Below are 23502 nucleotides of genomic sequence, written 5' to 3' on the forward strand. Positions count from 1 at the left end.
TACATGGAAAATAAGGTTTTTCTATGTCAGCGTGCATAAGTCAATATAATAGCAATTACCTTATGTATTGCATTGAAACTTTATTTTATGACCTCAATCGATCTAACCTACTATCTAATGAAATCAGATCATTATATTGCATATAATCCAAAATATGGCACATTATTAATAGACGTTTAAGTTTGAGTTTATAGCGGTGCACTAGTCAAGTGCGCTGTCAATGTGACAGCTTTTGTTTTATGAAAGAAATCATTTCCCAAATGTGCATACAATTTTTCTGTACGGAAGATGCCATATCGAAATAAACAAGCTTTATACAATGTATTTTAAATTATCTTTGAAAATTATTTGTAATTTTCTTAAATTGTAACCAAAGACAGTTGTACAGTTAGCTGTATTGGTACATACGAATATTGCTTGCTAAATTAACGTTCATAGTTTATTTGATATGTAATATTTGTTTTTTAAGACAACCGCGTACGACTTCGAGACGGCATTAACAAATATCAAGGACGAGTTGAATTTCAGTATAACGGAGTCTGGGGAACAGTCTGCAGCAAATATTTCGACAAATATGACGCACAAGTAATATGTCGATTGGCGTCTGCTCCTGGAAATCAGTAAGTTAAAACTGTCTTAAGTGCATGTAATTGTATAATGAAAACTACAGGAAAAAGCATAGTTAGCAATGTCAGGCAGACATGGAGAATAAAACAGTTTGTGAAATACTTATATTTTTACCGTCCCCGACGGATATTGCCACGTATAGGAAAACATTTGAAGCAAAGACTTAGCGAATCCCCCGGTTAAGGGACACACACTTAAGGCCTAAGCTTAACGGGAGAAAACACTTTCTCCCACCTCAGATAAGTAGATCGAATAATTTGACCATGCTAGATATTCTTATCTTGCCCACGGGCGAAGATAAAATGCCCGTATGGAACTCCTTTTTAACGGTCACCACATTATAATTACCTCCCTTGTTGAAGACTGACGTCAGTATCATCAAGGAAATCTTGTCTTATGGTAATATTTAGAACGCTAATTAATTATTTATCGCTTCAAATGTCACCATAAAAAAAGCTTTCACGCACCATTCAAGAAATAATGCTTCATTTTCCTTAGAATTATTTAAAAAGACCGATTTGACTATTATTATCAACTGGATCACTTCGCGCATATCCACGACAACCTGATGCTATCGCATATCCATACGCAATTGTTTTCACTAAGCACAAAAGAGTTCAAGCAAAAAATACATTTTTACTTAATTTTGTTTAACTGAGGTGGGAGAAAAACCATCTACCATAGCCGCTTGTATAAGATAGTTTCATCCCGACCCTCGCGCAGGGTGTTTTGCGGAAACTCGGTAAACCCACGTTTCCGCAAAACACCCTACGATCGGGTCGGAATGAACCTTTCTCCCACATCAGATAAGTTGATCCAATAATTTAACCATGCTAGATATTCTTATCTTGCCCACGGGCGAAGATAAAATGCCCGTATGGAACTCCATTTTAATGGTTACCACATTGTAATTACCTCCCTTGTTGATGACTGTCGTCAGTAACATCAAGGAAATCTTGTCTTATGGTAATATTTAGAACACCATTTAATTATTTATCGCTTCAAATATCACCATAAAACAGTTTTCACGCACCATTCAAGAAATAATACTTCATTCTCCTTAGAACTATTTAAAAATACCGATTTGACTATTAACATTAACTGGATCACTGCGCGCATATCCATGACAACCACGTGCTATCGCATATCCATACGCAATTATTTTCACTAAGCACAAAAGATTTCAAGCAAAAAATACATTTTTACTTAATTTTGTTTAACTGAGGTGGGAGAAAAAACATCTACCATAGCCGCTCGTGTAAGATAGGTTCATCTCGACCCTCGCGCAGTTTGTTTTGCGGAAACTCGGTAAACCTCGTTTCCGCAAAACGCCCTACGCTCGGATCGGAATGAACCTATCTTACACTCTCGGCCATGGAAGATACTTTTCATGTCACATTTCAATGTTTGAGACTGCAAATAAACAAAATAGCTTCAGTTATAAATGATGGCATTACCGACTAGAAACTGAAGTTTACTTGAGATTTAAATTACTCTTTTAAAACCTCACACTTGTACCAATACTTATCAATAAAAGTAAAAAAAAATAATTATAAATTGAGACATAAGCCTAGTCGTAGGCATCATCAACTTGAAGACGACGAGAAAAAGAGCAAAAAAAAACAAAAAAAAACATTCCCTATCTCACGCATAAACGTTGGTATTTCTTTTTTAAACTGTAAATAAGATAATTATCGCGAAAAAACAGAAATAAGAGTTATTGCGCTGTGGACGAAGGATCTGATGATGTTCCAAAGCAGCCACACGTCACATTTAACAAATTATGTGACATATCAACTAATATCAAGTAATTTCATGCACCCGACGAAGAGTTGCAAACTATGAAACCATTGGAATAATATAGTCACGCAAAGCCAGGTGTCCAACATAGCTCGCTGAGGTTGGAAGGTTTCAAGACATGTATTGTATTTGCACAAGTGTCAGGTTAAGTATTTTTAACCGCTAGTAAACGGCTGTTTTGCAGATAACACAAATTAAAGTTGTTTTGCGGCGCTATGTGTTTCACGTGCCTGTCATGTTTCATCTTGTGCCTCTTAAAAAGGTCTTTGTTATGTGGTGGATCTGGGATTTTCCCTGTATTTTCCATAAAAGTATTCATGCAGTTTTATAATTTCACACAAAAATGCTTTGTGGAACATCGGTAGAACAATATATTTTTAAGAATAATTTACATTCGAGTATAACGTGCAATTTTTTTCTGAATGCCGGACGTTATCGCTATGTTTATAATATTGTATTGGCTTTTTCCTGCAGTTTTCATTTAAATATTGTTAACACAGAACTGCAATAATACATGACCGATCTAAATATGGCATTGGCTCCGGATCGTTGGTCGTCGAAGATTTGAATTGTACCGGGACTGAAGATAACTTGGACGAATGCGGGTCATTCCCTTGGTTAGAAGGTTCTGCCTCACCGTCATGCAATTCACATTATTATGACGTTGGCGTCAACTGCCGTACGTATTTGTTATTCGATGATTGAGCAAGATTTAAAGTAATAACAGTTTTTTAAAATCAGTTTTGATGTATTTGCCTACATTTGTATTGAGATTTTTAATGTAAACACGAAATACACGTGATCGAAAAAGCGAAATAAGCCTTGTTTTATTTATTTACATATATCTTTTTCTTCAGGCCCGAACACACCAATTCGTTTGGTAAATGGAACAAATGCGACAAAATATTTAGGACGGGTAGAAATAGAATATGATGGAAAATGGGGGCCGATTTGTGACAGGTCGTTCGATGCAAATAATGCAAAGGTCATTTGCAGAATGCTAGGTTTGAACACTGAGTAAGTTCGCTACAAGCAATGTTTACAACGCACATACTTAAAGGTTTTATACATGAATCGCGCGTATTTTCCTAACGAGTTCATAACCACCGTTATAGAAAGAAGTCGTGACGTAGACTTACTTTTCTTGTATCCCCATACAATGTGTTCATAATATTAATTAAGATGCAAATTCAAGGGATTCTATCAATAGTTTTTACCTTTTTAAGTGTTTGGTAATTGTTTTAACTAGTAAATAATAAAACAGTGCACACGAGATAAAATTGGGATGTTTGTTAATGTTGAAGCGATTTAACACATTTACATGCGTATATTGCAGTATAAATATAAAACAAATCTGAACCAAAATTTCCGAAATTCAAGCTTATAAATCCGAGTCTAATCGAAATAGATGACGGTCGAAATAAGTAAGGAACAACATTTGTTTGTATTTTTCATAAACATTTCTTTAAAACAAGCTATGAAAATATATACAGATGAAGCCATACCATTTGTTTAACCCTAAACGTTTAAAGAAATCAAAAACATTTACTGATTTTCAATATCATCATAATATGCGAACATGTTTTTTAATTATTTTTAGAGAAACTGCATCTTTGGACAGAAAGTTGATAAGCCATTTATTACTCTTAAGACAAAATCTTAGTAAAAAAATAAAGAAAGTTACTTAACTTATTATATAGCTGAATACTAATATTCATACACAAATGGAAATATGGACGCTTGGCGACATTGAATTGTGCCATCTTTTTGGATTTTACCTTATTCAAAGAGAACAACAATATAACTGGTTTTGAACGTTTCATGTACAGTGTCAATGTATTTTTGTAATGCCCCCACAACATTGGGGTTGGGACATATATATTTGACCTTATCTGTGAATGCGTGCGTCCGTGATTCCGTCCGTAAATATTATGCGAACTTATGTCCCTCAAAATTCCCAAACTATATTAACTTGGGTCGTGAAACTTAAGGGAATTCACAATATGGCGATGAATTTGTGCACCTGGAGTTTCGTTTCACACGCACCAAATAAAACTAAGCTATGGTTCTTAGATAAGCAATTATTGGCAGTTCTGGACTTGTGACGCTCAAAACTATATTACTCAGAGTAACCAAGATGTATTTAAGATTCTTTTGTTTGCTTTTAAATTCACGTTAACATTGCAATTTTATGAATGTTTTTAATTTAAGTGTTCCTTTAATTCTCAGTTTTAAACCGCATAAAACTATACGTCCCATTTTGTAACCCCGGTTTATCAGTCTTCTTTTATCATGCCATGTCAATACATAGACATGACAATATCTGATTAGCGACCTACGGTCTTAACCCACATTCTTAAAACGTCATGTATGTTAACAGGAATTAACGCCTTATCACATAGAAAAACGCTCACCTCATATAACCGGGTGTGACGTCACCATTTAAAAAAACACATTTCGATATATTTATTGTGTTAATGTTGATTTATGATGAATACCATCTAGGTTTTCATTTTATATTTACGCATGTTGTCACTAAAATGTCTCATGTATTCAAATATGGCTTTTTTAAGGAGCGCTATCTATCACGGCAATGCGTTTTACGGAACTGGAAATACAGGGGCTATTATTTCTAATCTCAACTGCCACGGTCATGAACAAGATATATCTGAATGTGGCGCAGACACATGGTCTGAAATCCACGGATACTGCTCGGCAGTCAACAATGTTGCTGTACAGTGTAGTAAGTTTAACGTTTGATATTTTTAGTATTCTCATCGAGTCTTCTCAGAATATTTGAACCAAACGTTTTTGTGTTATTTTTTGTATACATATAAATAACTTAATTATCTTTTTTATTATTTGAATTTAAGATACACCAGTTCGAGTAAACAATGCATGGACGTTGTATTTGGGTGTGGTTGAAGTTTATATCAGAGGTTCATGGAGAAGAGTGTGTTTTGATAATTTCACAGATGCCGATGCAGAAACGATCTGTAACATTGCTGGTCTACGACATAACTATACTGGGTCGGTTATTAGTAACCATTAGTCGTTTCTTTCCAAAACATTTACTTAGTTTTAACGTGACACTCTCATTTAAAATCAAAACATACGTATGTTTTACAAATATATATTTAACCTTTAACTCCTTACTAAATAATGAATTTCTAAAATATATTAAAAACTGATAACAAGACCGTATATTTAATAGCTGAAATCGTAGAAATATTAAATGACAGTGATCAACTATCGTCTAATTTTTTCCCCTTTCTTTCAAATTTAACACAGTTTTCTTCGTAACAACCACTGTCTTTGATGTTTATTATCTTTTTTGGTATATTAAAACAATTTTATTAATTGACGTGCATCTTATTTGGGAGTAAATGACAGGAATGCGCATCATTTTCTTTCACAAGACCAATTTCTTTTCCTGCAGACGAGTAAAAAAAGTAAAGCTTAATTTAGCGTTCTTATCAAACCTCCAACATTACTACATGTAATACATGTGAATTACTGTACATCAATCATAGTATATATATTAGTTGTTAATGCGTAATTTTTTTTTTCAGGAACGCCACATTCTATGATGCCTCTCGATTTGGTTTCTCGCACTCATATACATCATTAGGAGGGTTCAACTGCACTGGTGATGAAGATGACTTGTTTTTGTGTGGTAATGGTGAGTGGGTAGAAGAGAATTTCGATTGCCCTAGTGGCATAAACGTGGCCGTAAACTGCAGTAAGTATTCATTTCAGCTAATGGGGCAAAAACGCAATATCATGTATATATGACTTACGGTATTGTTAACACTGCAATGATTGTTTCAGCCCATCCTACAAAAATAGTAGTGTTATTTTCATTCGTTTTCATAAAAAAATCAAAAGCCGCTTACACATTCTGTCAGTACCAATATGCACATTTCAAGGACGTCTAAAAGATTTGGGTATAAACATGACAAGTAATGCCTCGTTGTTCGTCTAATAGTAGGGCATGCCTGTATAAACACATATTGTGTCAACTATATTGTTTAAAACGATATTTATATTGCTTATCATGCCCTATCTGCAACATGTTGCTACTGTCCAAATATAATATAATATAATCAATTACAGGAGCTGATACCCCAATAGCATTAAAGCGAGACGAGCATGCCAAGCATGATCTTATTAAAGGAGACCATGGGTTAGTAGAGATACAGTACCAAAAATACCAAGATGGAAAGTATCAGCCTCATTGGGGGACGATATGCGACGATAATTTTGGTGACAACGATGCACTTGTATTGTGCAGCATGATGGGATATGATTATGGGTGAGTTGAACTGTAATCAATGTTTAGCTGTTTTGCTTGGTACCAAAATGTCTCGTCAAAGTCTTTGTGTCGATGTCAAAGTCGACGGGCAAGAATTTTTTAAACTTGTTCATATTATGTAAAACACTATTCATACTATACAAATGAAACGTGGAGCAAATGTTGTCAATACTAACGCAAATCAATATCAAAGCCCATAATATAAATAACTGTCGATATATGAAAAACGGCAGTAGATTAGCGTTTGTACTAGGTCCAAATCGTTCTTTTTCTCAATACTTGTCTGAAATGTTTCCGACCGTATCCTATTTTCAGATATATTTACCTGCTTTGAATATTAGTTTTATACTTAAAGACGATTATCGGCAACATGTCTTGTATCACCTTTGAAGCATTGCAGATAAATACGCATAACTTTAACCGCGGTATTAATAAAATTGAATCAAATGCTCTCGATACAGACATTCGCCATGTTCAGTAGTTGCTTCATATAGATTTTGAAATCACATTAGATTAAAGGTCAATACCATGTTGGACTTTTATTACTAACAGGATACACATCTGTTTCGCGGATCTAGTATTTATGTATGGGCAATGAGGGACTTTAGTCGGTTATCTGCCCTTGTCAAACAGGTGCTCGTTTGGTGGCGCTGTTGTCGAATAGGTCCTAAGTTTACTTCCGTATTACAGATCGATAACAGTGGTGATAAAATTCCGATAAAATTTTATTCATTTGATATCGCAACATGGCTTCAAATTTTGGCACCTTATCATTAGGCCAGCTTAAAACGGAGCTAAGGCGACGCAATGCAAAGTTGACTGGACGGAAAAAGGAATTAATCGAAAGGTAAACTTGTCAAAATGTAGCCCGAGGACAACTAGTTGTTAAATCGATATCTTGATAATTCAAGTTGTTTAACAAATGATTTTATCATTTTAGTAATGTTAATAAAGCTTTGAAAGGTGAACACTGTTGTGTTTTTATTGCAATGACTTTTAGTTGATTATATGCTCGTGTTTACATGTATTTTACGACAAAATACAGTGGGTGGGGAATTTTTTAACACAATATATGGTATCACAAGTTAATTTCGTATCTTTCCAGACTGGAGGCATATGAAAGGAACCAGAATTTCAACAGGGAAGAAGATCTTCTACCAGAATTCAACATGAGCCTGCCCAAGACTAGTGGATACAGATATGTAAATTCAGATGCTAAAATGGCACCAATAACAATGGAGAAGGTCATCGAATACATGGACCAGTACCGGGTGGAGTTTGATGAAAAGGTAAAAGACATGTACGACGACAAGTTTCTTCTTTACATGCCACTGTCGGCACCATCTCTGGACTTTGTTCGTGGGGCATGTAAAGCAGAAATGAGGAAGAAGGTTAATTATGTTGTAGACATTTCTTTACACAAGAATGGATATATTCATGAAGCGCAGTGTGTATGTGGTGCAGTAGAAGGCCCATTTGGACATTGCAAACATATAAGAACTATGATATATGCATGTTGTAAATTTGTTAAAGATGGAGAATTTAAAGTTGAGACAACATGCACAGAAAAATTGCAGTCATTTCACAAAGCAAAAAAGCATACTGGTTCCCCCCTTAAGGCTCGAGATTTAAACTTGGGCGGTGCAGATATTTGTGACATTAAAGATTTTGACCCTCGGCCACAAAAATTCCGTAAAGTTGATAGATATCAAGACTATTTTCACAATATTTAAAGCTGCACCCTCACAGATTGACAGTTATGAAATATATTTATTTCTTTTATCTTAGAATAAGTCTTATAAGATAGTTCACAATATAATTTATCTCATTTATTTGGAAACTGTTAGAATAAATTTCAGTCTTTTAAAGTTTTAGTTTGAGAGTGCAGCTTTAACTCTGACTTTGTTGATTGAAAAATATTTGTGAACAATGTATCATTGTGAAACACTTGTTTCCATTTACCAGCTGTATATATGTATAAGGTCTTAGTTGAATGTAAAATAAAAATGGTTTAATGTTTTATTTGTATTATTTTGTATCTGGTTTATCAAGTAGAAAGGACTGGTGTCTTTATACAGTTACACGTGAAAGGTAGCAGATTGGTCGAGTATAAAGATGATAAGAGTATTATGCTTCAACTGGTGTTTGAATCTAAATAAATGAAAATCAATGTTACATATAAATCCCAAATTTTATTATCACTAATGTGCAAGTAGTGCACACCTGCCACAGATTGTTTAAATACTTTGACCTCATGTCATATCCAATGATTTTAAAAAAAAACTTCGGCTTCAACATAAGAATATATATGAAGCATAAGCTCTGATGAGCTTTTGAGCGACAAACGGATTCATGTTTGCTTTAATGAATACCATGCACAAGACACACGGTATTAAGAACCATTTATCGTGTGCGAACCAGCACTATTATCAGCGGAGTCGATATTCTCACCTGACGGCCATTGATGGCAACTTAAATTTAATTTTAGCACACCTAATACCAGAGACATGTGACTGTGTCTATTTTATAAAACCTTGTTGGCACAAGTAACACATTAAAGAAAACATCAGCATGTTTAAATATTTATTTACAAAAAAAAACACAACATAAAAAGTTAATGTTAAAGTAGCACTCTTACTCCCAAATAAGATTAATAGACCAAAAAGGTTGAATTAATGTTGAAAACTATGGTTCTTTTGAAGGATCTTTTGATCTTGCTATCAGTTATTAATACTTTTTATAAATGCATTATATCATAAAAAGTTAAAGCTTTATCACTCATTTTTGTTATACTTGTGTAAGTTTTGATTTTGAATAAGAGTGTTGCTTTAATATAAAGGTGAACATATTTTTGTAAGTTCAGGCATATGAGGGCACAATGCCATTTCTAAAATTACACAGCATAAACACACAAAAGTTATTTCAGATGAGAGTTTGTTTTCTGTTGCTATCATGGGCTCTGTCAGTATCTTGTATGGTTTCGCCAGTCCAATAATCCTCTCTACATGCACCCGTTTACTTGCAATTTTCCGATCCCTTATCACAGTTTCATTGGACATTCTATTTTTTTTCTTAAAGAATGTTGGAATGTTAATAAATACATCATGCGGCGCAAATCTTAGCTAATGAGCTACGCTCCACAATCTGCCTGTCACCTCTTGTTGAGCCTCCGTATGAAGGTGACACCAAACCCCCTGGTGAAGTTCCTATCAGTACTTTTACAGTGTTCCTGTTTTTATATGTAGAAAACGTGGCTTGCTGGGCGGTTGGGTTTTTAGGTTTTTTAATTGGACATTCTGTTCCATCTACTATAACACGTGTGTTTGGGTAGTTTCTTTTGAAAATGCTTGGAGCAAAGTGCTTAACAAGTTCTTGGCTCGGCCAGATGTTGAGTTCCCTCCACTGTTTCTCCATGAAGAGAACCCATGTAATGAATATGTTTGAAATTACACTTTCAGCAACACTGAACATTCTAGACAGTCCAAAGTTTGTTGTGTGTCGCCTAAGTTTCATTAACACAATTAAAAATTGGTGAGGCACAGTCACACTAATAACAGAGTGATATATATAGTTCAGATGATATGCTGCTGGTCCAAGTGTACTCAAAACAAACATAAATTTCAAATAATTTTCAAGTCCAGTATAAAAATGAACTGCTGCTGAATCATGTTCAAAGTTATAAATAGAAAATGCTGGTTGTTTTGGTGTCTGAATCACAGCATCTACATATGAAGGTATCCCTTGCACATCAGTAGTAACTTCAGATACAGTTTCAGTGTCCATTGGAATTACTTCCTCAACTGCCCCAACATCCAAATCATTTGAAACAATTTCTAACTTCTGAGCAATAAACTCTGGCTGTGGCTCTTCACTGATATTCGAAATGTCGTGGAATAGCTTCCTCTTTCTAGCATCTGGAGAGAGACATCTGGCCTTGCGTGCCCTCTTCTGCAATGTGTCTTGGCATGTCCAAGAAAACACACTTGGAACGGCGGTTTTTCGGAGAGGCTTTTTCTGTCGTTCGACCCCTGAAATGTAAAAAAGAAATAGAAATATTAAATATCAAAATCATAACCACCATTTATGATTAAAAAAATAGTTATGATTTCCAAGTAAGTCTTGCAGAGGTGGGGTTTGGGTGGGGGTTTTGCACAAGTTTATTATTTTACCCCCCCCCCCCCCACCCACCCACCCACATTACAGGAGGATAAAAGGGGAAATGTGAAAACAGGGAGAGGGGGTTGCAAGGTCACTACATAATCTGACAAAATTTTGGTATGCGGAAAATAACTGAGAGCCATTAAGAACAGATTCGAAAGATATACATACGGACTGCACTGTACATTTACTGATTTAGTTCCTTGACATGTATATTGTATATATGGTCAGTGCGCAAATTAGGGCTGCTATTATTTATTTGCATTGAAATCTTTTATATTTATAATGAATTAAAACATATACAAACGCATTATTCTCACCAGAATACGTCTCAGAGTGGTAATCATCTCCCGTGAAATGATTCTCACAGATGTACGAGTACTTCGTAGGTGACCACATTTCGAACTTCGATTTTCCCCTTTTAATTGCGTGCACCCATGCATCTCGTCGGGCTTTGTCCTTCGGAAACTTATGACGTCCTTTTCGTGAACAAAATGGTACAACACAAGTTGTTTCAGGCTTGATTAATCACTTTCAATGTATAACTGTCAAACGCTTGGGTAAACAACAATGGCGTGGATGAATTGATAAGATCCGAGGATACCCGGATAAAGGACCTACTCGACAGCAGCGCCACCTATAGAGGGATTTTTTGCAGATAACCCGCTAAAGTCGCTAATTAAGGATATATGTCTAAAACATTGAATTCTTAACCTTGAATGATTGTTATCTAGAACATTAGATCGAAATCCCGACATCATGGAAGATTACAAACCAGGTGATATCCTAATCGATGAACTAGAATGCATTGGTTCTGAAAACGATGTATCTGAATGTCCTGCAAGCCAATGGTCTACACACGACTGTAACCATGATGAAGATGTGTACATCAAATGTGGTGATTACTTCAATTATTCAATTTTCGACTTATCTGCTATCTTGATTGTTAACCAAACAAATTACTGTACAAGAACATACTTTTTGTACGATTCTTCGCGGGTTACTAGTAATTTTCATTTTCGTCTTTGACTAATGAAAGCTATTTCGAATAAAATTGACATTTTGTTTAAATGTGCCTTTATATGTGCTGACGATCGTTGTAGGCGATATGTCATAACATATTAATTTTACTTTCCAAAGTTAACTCAAGCTACATAGACCCATGCTCAAATGACGTCTACAAACGATTGCCAAGCCTTGAGATGAGAGTACTGAGCTTCAAAGCAACTACAAAACCAGTTGATGACAGTAAATTGTCTCCCGGCTGGTATTCCGTTGGTAATAACATCCTGCTGAATGAAGAGCCACCGTTAAATCGATGTGGAACCTATTTCCCCATTTTTACACAAGGTATGGGATCTTATTCCATTGGACTGGATTAATAAATGGAATTAGAATTGATGTGTTTCACTTTTGCATTAATAGGACAATCGCAAATTACGGCATATATTTGATAGTATTTGTATTCGTATCAAATGCATTTGACATTATGGTTTCCAGGTGATCCAATATTTAAGGGGGTAGTTAAAGCTATAGTAAATGGATTTCCGAATGCATATTTCGGTGTTAAAGTACAGCAATGCTCGTTTGGGTTTGTATACAAACTAAAGCCAACGCCAGTTCCACAAAGTGCCTATTGCTTCGGTATGTAATTCACGTCCGTTTTAGTAATTCAAAATGTATCATTATGATTAAGCAACACGAATCTTATGCAAACAGATTCATAGTGATAGACAATCAATGCAAATTAATACTATATTTCATGTATTACCGGTCCGAATAGAAACAATTAACACTAGGTTACTCGAGTAAGACGGTAATTAGACTTACCGAGTTTCCGGCCACGCAATTATGTTTCGGTGTTATGATATGTAGGCGTGAGTAAGCGATATGAGTCTTGTTTAACCCTTATCAATTTTCTGTACTTTTATAAAAGATGGTGGTGTTAGGTAAGACATAGTTAATTGTGTTTTTTTTCTCGTTTGACGTTTTATCTGAGTAATCTTGGATCGCAGTTGATTTTGCTACTAGGCTTGTCTCTATAGCTATAAATCAATTGATTGAAATAAATGTCTTTAGTATAACTAAACACATATTGTCACTAAAAAATATTTGTTTAGAGTTCTTTTCCATGCTTATTTTCAGGTATTGGATCTGAAGGTATGTAAATATTTGACCTACACCACTGTTTCTCATCCAACAATCGACCACGTACAAGGCATGTGATACAACATAATAATGAACTTAAAATCTTATGTGTCGGTATGCAGTTCAGATCATGCAAGAAGATATGTATATCACTGCCAAAGCTCGTTTACATCCATGAACACACAAGCTTATGCTCATACATACATAGCTGTTAGCGTGTCATTAATTAACACAGCATGACGGTAGAAATGGTGTAAGGTACGATGAGTAAAGGGTATCCAGTCAAGGGTAGTCAATATTCTAGCCATTTTGATTAAAAATATTTTACCGAATATTGTTTTAAACAGTTGTAGAAAATCATTTGGAAAGGGTGACATACTCAATTTATATGACTTCAACAATACGGTTTATATACTGTGTAGCAATTGGAAATATCAATACATATATACATATCAATATATTTGATTTATTTGCAGATTGTAACGATCCAGACCAATGTAAGGATAATAACACTGTTTGCACAATGCAAAATGAAGCTTCTTATTGTGATTGTGTCAGGGGTTTCGAAAGAATGAATGGACCCTGCGTCGGTAAGAAAGGAAATCAGTACTTGAAATGTCAGACTGTTTTGTTTTATCAAATGTTTAAGAACTTAAAATAATTCTCGAATTATACCACCGTATACTTTTTGCTTATTGTAAAAAGATATCATAATTGGACGTTAACAATATCAAAACAACACTCACAATGTAACGCTTGTTTCTTACGAAATTGTTACCTATAAACGAATGCCTTTATTGCAGTTTCCAATGAACCACTTGTCACGGAAATTCTTGCAAACGGTACTTTCATTATAGTTTTTGTTTATATGTGAGTTATACATATATACACACACATATTTTAAAAGCGACTCATTATTTTATACAGTATACAAATAAAACATAAGCATTATTTTAATGAGATCCGGTCACTTAGACAATTCGTTATGAACGATTTTTTTACAATAATTTGTGCACATTAACTTAGTTATAATAGTTCGTATAGACTATATACGTAAAAGTATTGCTTGATTTTCAGTTTCTGAAAAGTTTGATAAACACAGAACGAGCATAAGGTTAGACTACAAATTACAGTCCGGGGAGAATCTGGACTCCGCGAAAACTTACAATGCGTATTCGGAGGAACTGACAGTAAAGGTAAATTTGACTTATGTAAAGTTCATTTCGTCTGGACCCTTGCTTTGTCACTATTTAATGGTTTATTTTTGTATATTCGACTAATGGGGTTGTTCCTGTATTTTCATTTTAGTTAAATAAAATTCATGGTTAAAATGAAATGTTACACATTTCAAACAATGCATCACTTACCTTGTCTTACTATATATTTCATTTTATTATCATATCTTTTAAGCAAAGTGTTGTACAAGGCGTTAAGGATATGTATATAAGTACTTACATATGTCAAGTTGCTCAATTATATCACAGCTAACTAAAAGACTCCTGCAAAAACATCAATTAAAATATCGTTATATCATAGAATATATGTATCAAACTTAAGAACAATTGTGATTAACAAAAAATGTTGATAATCGTAAAATAAATTACATTATTATAACAGCTTGAGGCTCGGTTTCGACAGGAAGTTGGTGTTGGTCTCGAAAAGGTAGTAATTGTTTCGCTGAGGTAAGACGATAGTATTTGTTCTTTCACCCCATTTCGTAAGAATTAACGACCTTAAATAAGATGACCTTTGAGAGTGTTTTAATATATCATGGATATACCATTAGGCATGTTGCTACTTGCTATTTGTTTTTTGTTCTGTTTTATTGATTACACACAATGTCTATCAGTTTATAATTCAACTTTAAGGCAGCATTTTCTCAGCAACTATATGCGATTTCAGTTTTCCAACTTTAACAAATACAAATACTGTAAAAAATGTTTTGAAATGTCTGTTTTAGTGAACCAAGTGAAAGAAGTTTAATCATCGAGTTTGTCCTGGTGACATCAAAAGACGATTTCGTAGAAAAGGCTTTGTCTATTGCTTTAGTCGAACTGAGCCAAACCGCCAGTTTTGAGATTTTTGGTTCAACGGCAAAAGTTTTGAGAGTTGGTGTTGGAGACCAAGATGGTCAGTTATACCATTTTCTTCAAACGTATAAGGACATTGACAATATAGTTGATTAAACAAATATGCTTACAAGCTTCGGTGGATGCTCACTTAATATTTGTATCAGCACAGTTAAATTAAGAGTATCATTATCTTGAAAGATACTTATCTTTAGTATACGTTTAACGTTTATATCGATATCATCATAGCAACATCTGTAACCTAGTTAACCTACTATTGGACCATACAACTACACTTTTCTATAACTGATGTGATACACATAATAGTGTTACTTTTCAGCCAATGTTTGGTATACTTCTATGTCCACAATCAGGCAGTTTTATTAACTTTATTCTGTGACTATCATTTATGCTGTTATGAACACATATTTTAGGCAATTGTGATTCCATGTTAAATTAAATGAATAAACAAAAAACAAACATTTCAGTCGCTGTGACAAATGAAAACAGCGTCTTAAATGATTTGATTTTGTGCTCTGCATTTACCGCTCTCAAGCCTTGCCAACGTGATTTTGAATGTGAGGTCGTGGATGGTACACCAACATGCAGGTAAATTGCAATAGAATAACATTTCTTACTCAATTTAGTGTTGTGATCGTTAGGAACACTTGTATATATTCCGTTTTTTTTTAAAATATAGATGATAGGTTAGCGGTTGCTAATGTTTTAAGGTATGTTATGCTCTTGCACCTACATTTAAATTAAAACAATATAATATATACTAATTCTAGAAGTATTTCTTTGTATGTCAATATATCCATAACTTGTGTTATATACATATAAAACAAGAAGTATGTAATTTGTTGCTATAATACAATGTTTATTTTATGCTAAACGTGAAAACTATTAATGTATGCAAACCTATTGCAATAAACCGATCTTCTTAGCCTGCTTGTACTAAACCCGTAGCCGGACTCGAACGCGAGCAATTGTCGCCAATATCTGAATAAACGTAAAACCCAAGATCAGCATTTTTATAATATATCATGTTGAATTTATTATCATATTTTAAAAACTACTAATACTCACGTTTGCTAATGATTCTGTTTTGTATTTCAGCAGTTTGGAGTCTTCATCAGACGAACTTTTGAAGGGTATCTGTTTTGCTAGTCATTTTCCTTACCACTCGATGCACATTTCATTAAAAGATGCATTTAGCTGAAATCTTGGCATACATAACAAAGTAAACACTATACATATTTTCAGGCACATCTTTGATTGTTTTGATTGTGTCAACTTCCGCCGGTATACTGCTGCTATTGTTGATTTTGGTGTTGGTAGTCGTGGTATGCAAACGGCAGAATAAGAAAAGAGACAACCAACCTGTCAGAAGTTTGGAGCCAAAACACAAGGACAATGTGTACAGAGACATGCATGACATTGCGCTGCAAAAACAGATGCAAGAACTTGAAACAAAAATTCCGCGACTAAAGTTGTCTGGTTCCCAGCTTGCTTTTGAGAATGGTACCAAGGATAGCACGCATTTTTACGAGGGGACTGTGTACACTAGGTAAATAATGGGGTAACGTTCACAACTACGTATAATTATTCAAAATATCGATGTTTTTTTAACATTTGTATGAACTATTGCGTTATATAAAGTGGTATTTAGGGGTTTAGGGCTTTAAGTAAAAAATATGCGTTCAAATGAAGGCAACTCCAAATTATATATTAATCAAAATGATTTATTGTGTGAAATCCAAATTTCGAACTGGTTTAGAAATTGATCTGAACACATATATGTCAAAATACAACAACAAACGTGCACAGATCGAAATAGTTTAGTATTTTACGATACAATATTTCAGATCAGCCGACGATGATGGGTACGAGTATCTCCCTGTAGACGATCATGGATCTTACTACAATGAAGGATTTCGTAACTAAGACAAGACATGGATTTTGAAATACCCGTTTTGTTTATGGACCTAAGTTCTAGATACTATATATTTGAACTACTTTGCTAACTATGAGTGTGTCTATAACTTTTCATAAATGATCTTTAATTTCTTAGAAGTTTGTTCATATAATGTGATCATGGTAAACTGATTTTTTTTTTTAATTTTTACTTTTAAGTGTATTGGTTTTAGTGCTAGGTCTTTCTGTCCTCAACGTTTTTAGCTATTAATAAAATATTGCACCTCTTATTTGTTCGCTGTATTTGCTCATCATGTATTTAACATAAAAGGAGAACAAAATTACATATCATATAATAAATTGCATATTTCCATTCTACAAATTTACCGTATTATATAAACTCGGTACATACATTATTCTAACAGAAAAAGATACTCTATACTACCTGCGAGTAGAGACCAATCTGTTGCATGGGTTGTTATAACATGAGCTTATAATGTACTAATCAAATGTCGTTAAGAATTAAGAAAAAATACATTAAACTCTTAATGCATGACGGGACTGGGCGTCTGTGTGGTAATTTGGTAATTGGTGGTAGATTCATTTTGGTAAATTAGTATTCAGCCATTATTGAATTTGGTGTATCCTAGCAAGGAGAATAAATAATGTAATAATTGTGGAGGATGGGTGCTGTTTAATTTCAAATATATATAAGTATGCAATTTCATTTAGATATTATTATAATTGCTAGAAGTTATCGAATGATGGTTCAAGAAAAGAAAATATCATCTACGTCAAGAATTTTAAATGTTCTTGACATTTGCTTAACGAGATTTTAGATTTTAAGAACTGTGATTAAAGTACAAAGTGTGAGTATGAGGACTGAAGAACTGAGATGCATGTGTTTTTCCACGATCTAATCTTGATTAATAATTGTCACATAATGGCCACAATTCATCAACAATGTCGACCCCATAAATGTAACTATTATTGCACAGAAAATATTGTTGATAGCTATGCAGTGATGACAAACAAGACAAATATCTGATCTTTTTTTCCTTTAGTGAGACCATAGATATGCTTCAAACCGGCTCCATACATTTCTTATGAACTGTACGTTAACAATTTATCAACACATGCGAATCAATGACATAACATAAGGTTTATTTTTGATGTAAGCATATACAACTTTTTATCGCATACAAAATTTTATCACAAACATGCATAAAAATGGAATGTATAACAATAATACGACCATAGCATACAAAATGGTAAACCGCAATTATCGCGGGGGTGCGTAAAAACATAGCTATGCAATATATATCACACAGGAATGTTGAAGAATTTCTCACTTTAGTTTGCTTTAATCACATAAAAAGCTAATTTATGTAATATTTGTTTTTTTTGTCGTATTCAAGAGGTTTACAAATTTAAACATGCTTGGTCTTCCCCAGTTAAACTTTGGTACATAGTGTTTCCGTAAATCCCTATATGAAGGACAAATTAACACAAAGTGGAAATCATCTTCTATATCATTATTTCCACAAATTGTACATTTGCTGTCACTACTTGGAATGATTGAGTACGTTCTTGTTCCAGAAATAGTCTATGTGATGACAATCTTAGTTTAGATATTTCATGTCAATGTTTGATATTATTAATTGATGTCAAGTAGCTAGACATGTCAAAGTTAGACTTTAGAACACTTAACAGTGACAATGCAGACGATGCCTGAACGCTCTCAGGCCACTGTGTAATGACAACATCCTTTAACCTTAGTTTTAATTGTTCAATGAAAAAAGAAACATTGATTTCATAGTCTCTAAATGTCCACACATCGCATAAATGACATTTATGGTACATAAAAGTATGTATGTAACTTGCTAGGCCATTTCCTTATTGGTTTGGCAATTTTACCGTTTCGCGGTACCGACAAGCGTTTCTGTGCGTCGAGGTCTCACTGCCAGACTACGCCTGGCTTGATAACCAATCAGCTGGTAGGAGGGATACCACTTAACCTTTACAAACCAATGGAATCTATATCTCCATTATCCTTTGTCTTCAGCGAACAAGCTTTGCGTGAAACGCTAAAAAATCAATTTTCGTATATATACGTGCTTAATTCTTTGTATAACGTGTACATTTTTATACGAAAGAAGGACTAATTAAATTCTTTCATTGTTGCTATTAAATTTGTGTGTGAGTACGTACAACTTCATTGTAAAAAATGATGTAAAAGTGCAAAATCCTCGGAGATCGTCGTGTATTGATCACGCACTCATCTTCCGGTCGGGAAATAAAGATGGCGGACAGGAAGATACAAATTTTTGGACAATCGTATGTTTATCGCCTAAAACGATTATACATAGACATCAAGGGTACAGAATTTGAAAGGTTTGAATTTCAATCTACAAGATTCGTCGCATATCCGTTACACGGGATACCCAGGTGCTACAGTATCGGATTTGTTTAGCAGACTGCAGGATATTCGTGATTTTAAACCAGACATTGTGGTTTTATTGGTAGAAACGAACGATCTCTATCACCCTTCAATATCTCCTGACACCGTCGCCACTAACATTATTACTCTTATGCAGGCCCTGCATTTTGAGTGTCAAGTGAACAACATATTAATCTATTGTGCGACCCTCCACAGAACTGACCCTTTGATTCAAACTCGTTATCCTGTGGATTTACAGTAGTTCAACCACCGTGTAGACAAGTCCAACATCATCGTTTCCCGGCACTGTTCTAAAGCCAGCCACCTCCGGTTTTGGCGGCCAAAAGGTTTTTGGAGTGACGTCGCCAAGGGGAGCGCTTTCTCCGAGGATGGTGTTCATCTCGCTGATGACTGGCACAGAAAATTATACAACAATCTTCGTGCTGCTATTGTGGCTGAAAAGAATGCACGGTGATGCAACGCAATTCAGTTAAGTTGCTCATGTAGGGGGAACCCCCCGCAATCTGCCCATATTGTTCTTTGTTTGTCCATACCTTGTCCATTATGGATACCGGTACATGTATATTGTAATATTTCAGTTTATAAGCTGGTTATCTGTTATTACGCAATCCGGCGTTATCTTTATAACTTACCTGGTTTTCCGATTCTTAATTGGAAATATTAATGGCTAGATATACAGTTAACATTATACCCTGATATCTTGTTTATTTTGCGTGTTCGCGTGGAATACGATTTATATTACATAATAAGAGTTAAACATCCTCTGCGTATTCGCAGATATTAATTGTTCCCCTGTCACAGGGTGATTTGAATATTCGCACAGTGTCACTGCAAGTTACTTTCCCACGGATAGTGGTGATTTTCATTTCCCGTGTGTCACAGTGATTCAATGTCCACATCATGGTGGCTATGTATTTCATAAACCAAAATTTCCCATGTTTCATGGAGTTCCCCTTCCTATGTTTTTGGGGCATTATGCCATTTTCCCGTGTTGTCACGGTGATTTTCCACGTTTATGTGGCTATCTTTTCCTGTGGTTTCACAGTGAGGTTCTTTTTCCCCACATTTGTGGTGATGTCAGCCTGTGTTCTCACAAAGCCTCAATTTGGCCAGGTTGTCTGGGTATTCCATGTATCCAGGGGGTTATACATTTCCTGGTATTCAGTGTGAATTGCTTCCACTGATTTCATGTTTTACCAAATTTCTACATTATGATCATTTCCGTTTAAATATTGTCATTTTCACAAGCGGTCATCAAGGACCAGGCCTTCCGCCAAGAAGAATGCCCGGTCAGGCCAGCCTTGGACGTTTGCATCTCCCCACACAGTGCCCAGCCCGGAAACAGCGGCCGTATCTTTTCCGGAAGAACATGACCATCACACACCTCTGACAACGGGATCACAGGCCCCTCCAACCCAGTCTCCGGCCCCGGTCACCCGGACAACACCAGCGCTGCCCGAATTGGTGCAGATGCCACCCAATGGTGTTCAACCGCAGTCCTCCGCATCTAACGTCTTCTCCAGCGATGACGATTCTGACGATGATTCAATGGATTGAGCAGTGGCAGCCCACCTTATCAGCCTTCTGCCCCAGGGAAACTTGCAACCCACCCACTATCAACTTTGTATATTTTGTTTACATTTAACATGAATTGTGTTAAAAAAAAGACTGTTCCAATACTCCACATCCATTTTGGCATTTCTAGCTACTTTTATATATTAATGGTGTTATTTCAAATGTTTGTATGTTTGTATTCATTATTGTGTCATTACTGCCTATATTACAGATTTCTGTACTATTTTTATATTAGTGGTGGTATTGGCCGCCAGATAAGTCATCAAGATTTACCTTGTTTATACAAATGATGTATATTATTATTACGGCATTAAATAAATGCCCATAAACAAACCTGGTCGTTTGTTGATTACTTACTAGCTGGGGATATGAGAGTCATAGCCAAGCCTGTTATAATACATAATTGATATTATAAGTTAATTGCCTTCATTTTAAGTCTTCAGAAACAAGCATATTAACCTAAGTTATTGAACTGGAATCCTCAACGTTCATTGAATTCAGCTGTTTTAAAATGAATTGTACAGTGTACTTTTAATCGTTTCAATATTATTATGATCCTTTTTTTCAAAAGTTGGCAAAACGTTTGAGAAAAGTTCTGTTGTCTCTGATTATAAATGCAATAAGCGTGATTGGTGTTTAACAAACTTGAATCGTGAATGATTGAGTTATGAAACAAAGCTATATAAGTAAAAACAGAACCAGGAAACAGAAGGACGTACAGAAGTACTATTAATTGCTGATTTTTTTGTAAATGGGCGCCGTATTATATACTAACTGATACCAATATATATATATTGTTTACATTATTAAACTGATAATAAATCAAACGTAGTTATAAAATATAAACATATGTTTTTTTTATTTATTTAATAGACATAGAAAAAAGTAATTTCAATATTTATTCAAGGGATTCAATTTTGTAAGACTTTTGATATATGGTTCCCTCATAAGAATATTTGAGTTACCTCCCCTTTTAGTATGTTTGCCAATTTGCATATAAAAAAGGAAAATAAATACAAACACATGCATTCACCTATTTCAATGATTCCAGTGGCACGGGTAAGTAAAATGTGTATCACATTTCAATAGGAAATATATTATCATTAATTAAATTGCTTAATTTACCACTGTTCTGCAGAACTGTCGCATTTGTTTCGGTATAAAATAAAGGATCGCAATGCCGAAGAAATTTTACTCATTACAGTTGAATAGTTCCTAGACTGTTTTGAAATTCAAATGCAATTGGAAAGTCATAATGGAATGAATTGCTGACAAAATGAACACTTTAGTACAAAGAGCTGGGCACAAGCAGCTACAATTGTATTAATATTAAAGAAAATTGTTTGGTCACTGTCACATATTTCATTTTCCTCTGCCCTCTTGCTGTGCTTGTTGTTTTTTGTTTGCATTAAACTTACATTGTATAATACAAAATTTATCAATAATATCGGTTGATATTTCTTCATCATTTAAAAATGGAATTGATTGTGCTAGACTTTAATTTCGTCAGAAAAGGATAAATTTAGGTGACAAAGGTGACAGGTTGGACCTTTTAGCACATATTCAAATTATATTGCAGTCTCATAAGACAAACAGTGATGATTTTTCTTTCCGTTGGCTGCATTGAAGAATCATGTTAAGTCATGTTAAAAAATAAAAATGCAAATCATAATGATGATCTCTGCTAATTGAAAGGTAAATGCATAGCCATACACAGTAATAGTGGCACGTGTTTTTGAATGTTATTTTAAGAATCAAAATGTCTAGTTGAAGCTTGACCGTGTGTCTATTGTAGAAGGATCGATTTGCACGTGATCTTATTTTTGTTTCTACATTTGAAATTGAGTCTATAGAATACATCTTTGGAACAGTTGTAGCAGGTTCATGTGCTTTTGTTTAACAGTTGGTTCACGTGTTTTTCTTTTGGTTTACGAGAGAACATTCATCAAGAAGAACTGTTCTTGAACAATGTATTATTCCGTTGCTTTCTTGCTTGTACGATTGAGGAATGGTCAATCTATAAACACACATTAACAATACTGCAGTTATTTAAATTGTTTTGCTTCTGTATGCAGCATGCGTCTACAAATAAACCAAACTGTTATTAGCGTTTTCATAATGTTCATATAATAACATATTTGTCTAGCAAGTTTTCTTTTTGATTTCGTCTTGCAAAACACAAGTCCGTTTTGGTGTCGATCATTCGCTATACCTGGTATGCTAAATGTTTGTTCGCACACGTTCGTTCTCACATTGGGTTTCTCTTATCGAACGAAAAAAAACTCAATTTAAATGTTGTACTCAGATTATGTGTGCTTAACTGCCTTTGTAACGTAGATTTTGATTTTTCTGAATGATTTTGTCGCTTAAGGGAATTGAAACTATGATGTGTGTAATGGATCCGTCGGAATATTTCTGCTAGTAACTTATTC

At 34.6% G+C, this 23502-nt stretch overlaps 1 protein-coding gene across 1 annotated transcript in view; it reads left to right on the plus strand.

The window, feature by feature from the left end:
- The window catches only part of LOC128205550 (scavenger receptor cysteine-rich type 1 protein M160-like), a 37963-nt gene extending 20899 nt beyond the window's left edge, over positions 1-17064 (plus strand). The window contains exons 30-46 of the mRNA XM_052907283.1: positions 470-620; positions 2928-3106; positions 3285-3444; positions 5001-5170; positions 5301-5457; positions 6000-6169; positions 6544-6742; positions 11635-11798; positions 12041-12250; positions 12401-12544; positions 13046-13060; positions 13525-13545; positions 14126-14244; positions 14666-14730; positions 15009-15178; positions 16384-16687; positions 16986-17064. Of these exons, the coding sequence (XP_052763243.1) occupies positions 470-620; positions 2928-3106; positions 3285-3444; positions 5001-5170; positions 5301-5457; positions 6000-6169; positions 6544-6742; positions 11635-11798; positions 12041-12250; positions 12401-12544; positions 13046-13060; positions 13525-13545; positions 14126-14244; positions 14666-14730; positions 15009-15178; positions 16384-16687; positions 16986-17064 (2477 nt within the window). The remainder of the gene's footprint in view (positions 1-469; positions 621-2927; positions 3107-3284; positions 3445-5000; positions 5171-5300; positions 5458-5999; positions 6170-6543; positions 6743-11634; positions 11799-12040; positions 12251-12400; positions 12545-13045; positions 13061-13524; positions 13546-14125; positions 14245-14665; positions 14731-15008; positions 15179-16383; positions 16688-16985) is intronic.
- Positions 17065-23502: the final 6438 nt, after the last annotated feature.

The sequence above is a fragment of the Mya arenaria genome, chromosome 2, assembly GCF_026914265.1.
Source record: "Mya arenaria isolate MELC-2E11 chromosome 2, ASM2691426v1".
NCBI lineage: Eukaryota > Metazoa > Mollusca > Bivalvia > Myida > Myidae > Mya > Mya arenaria.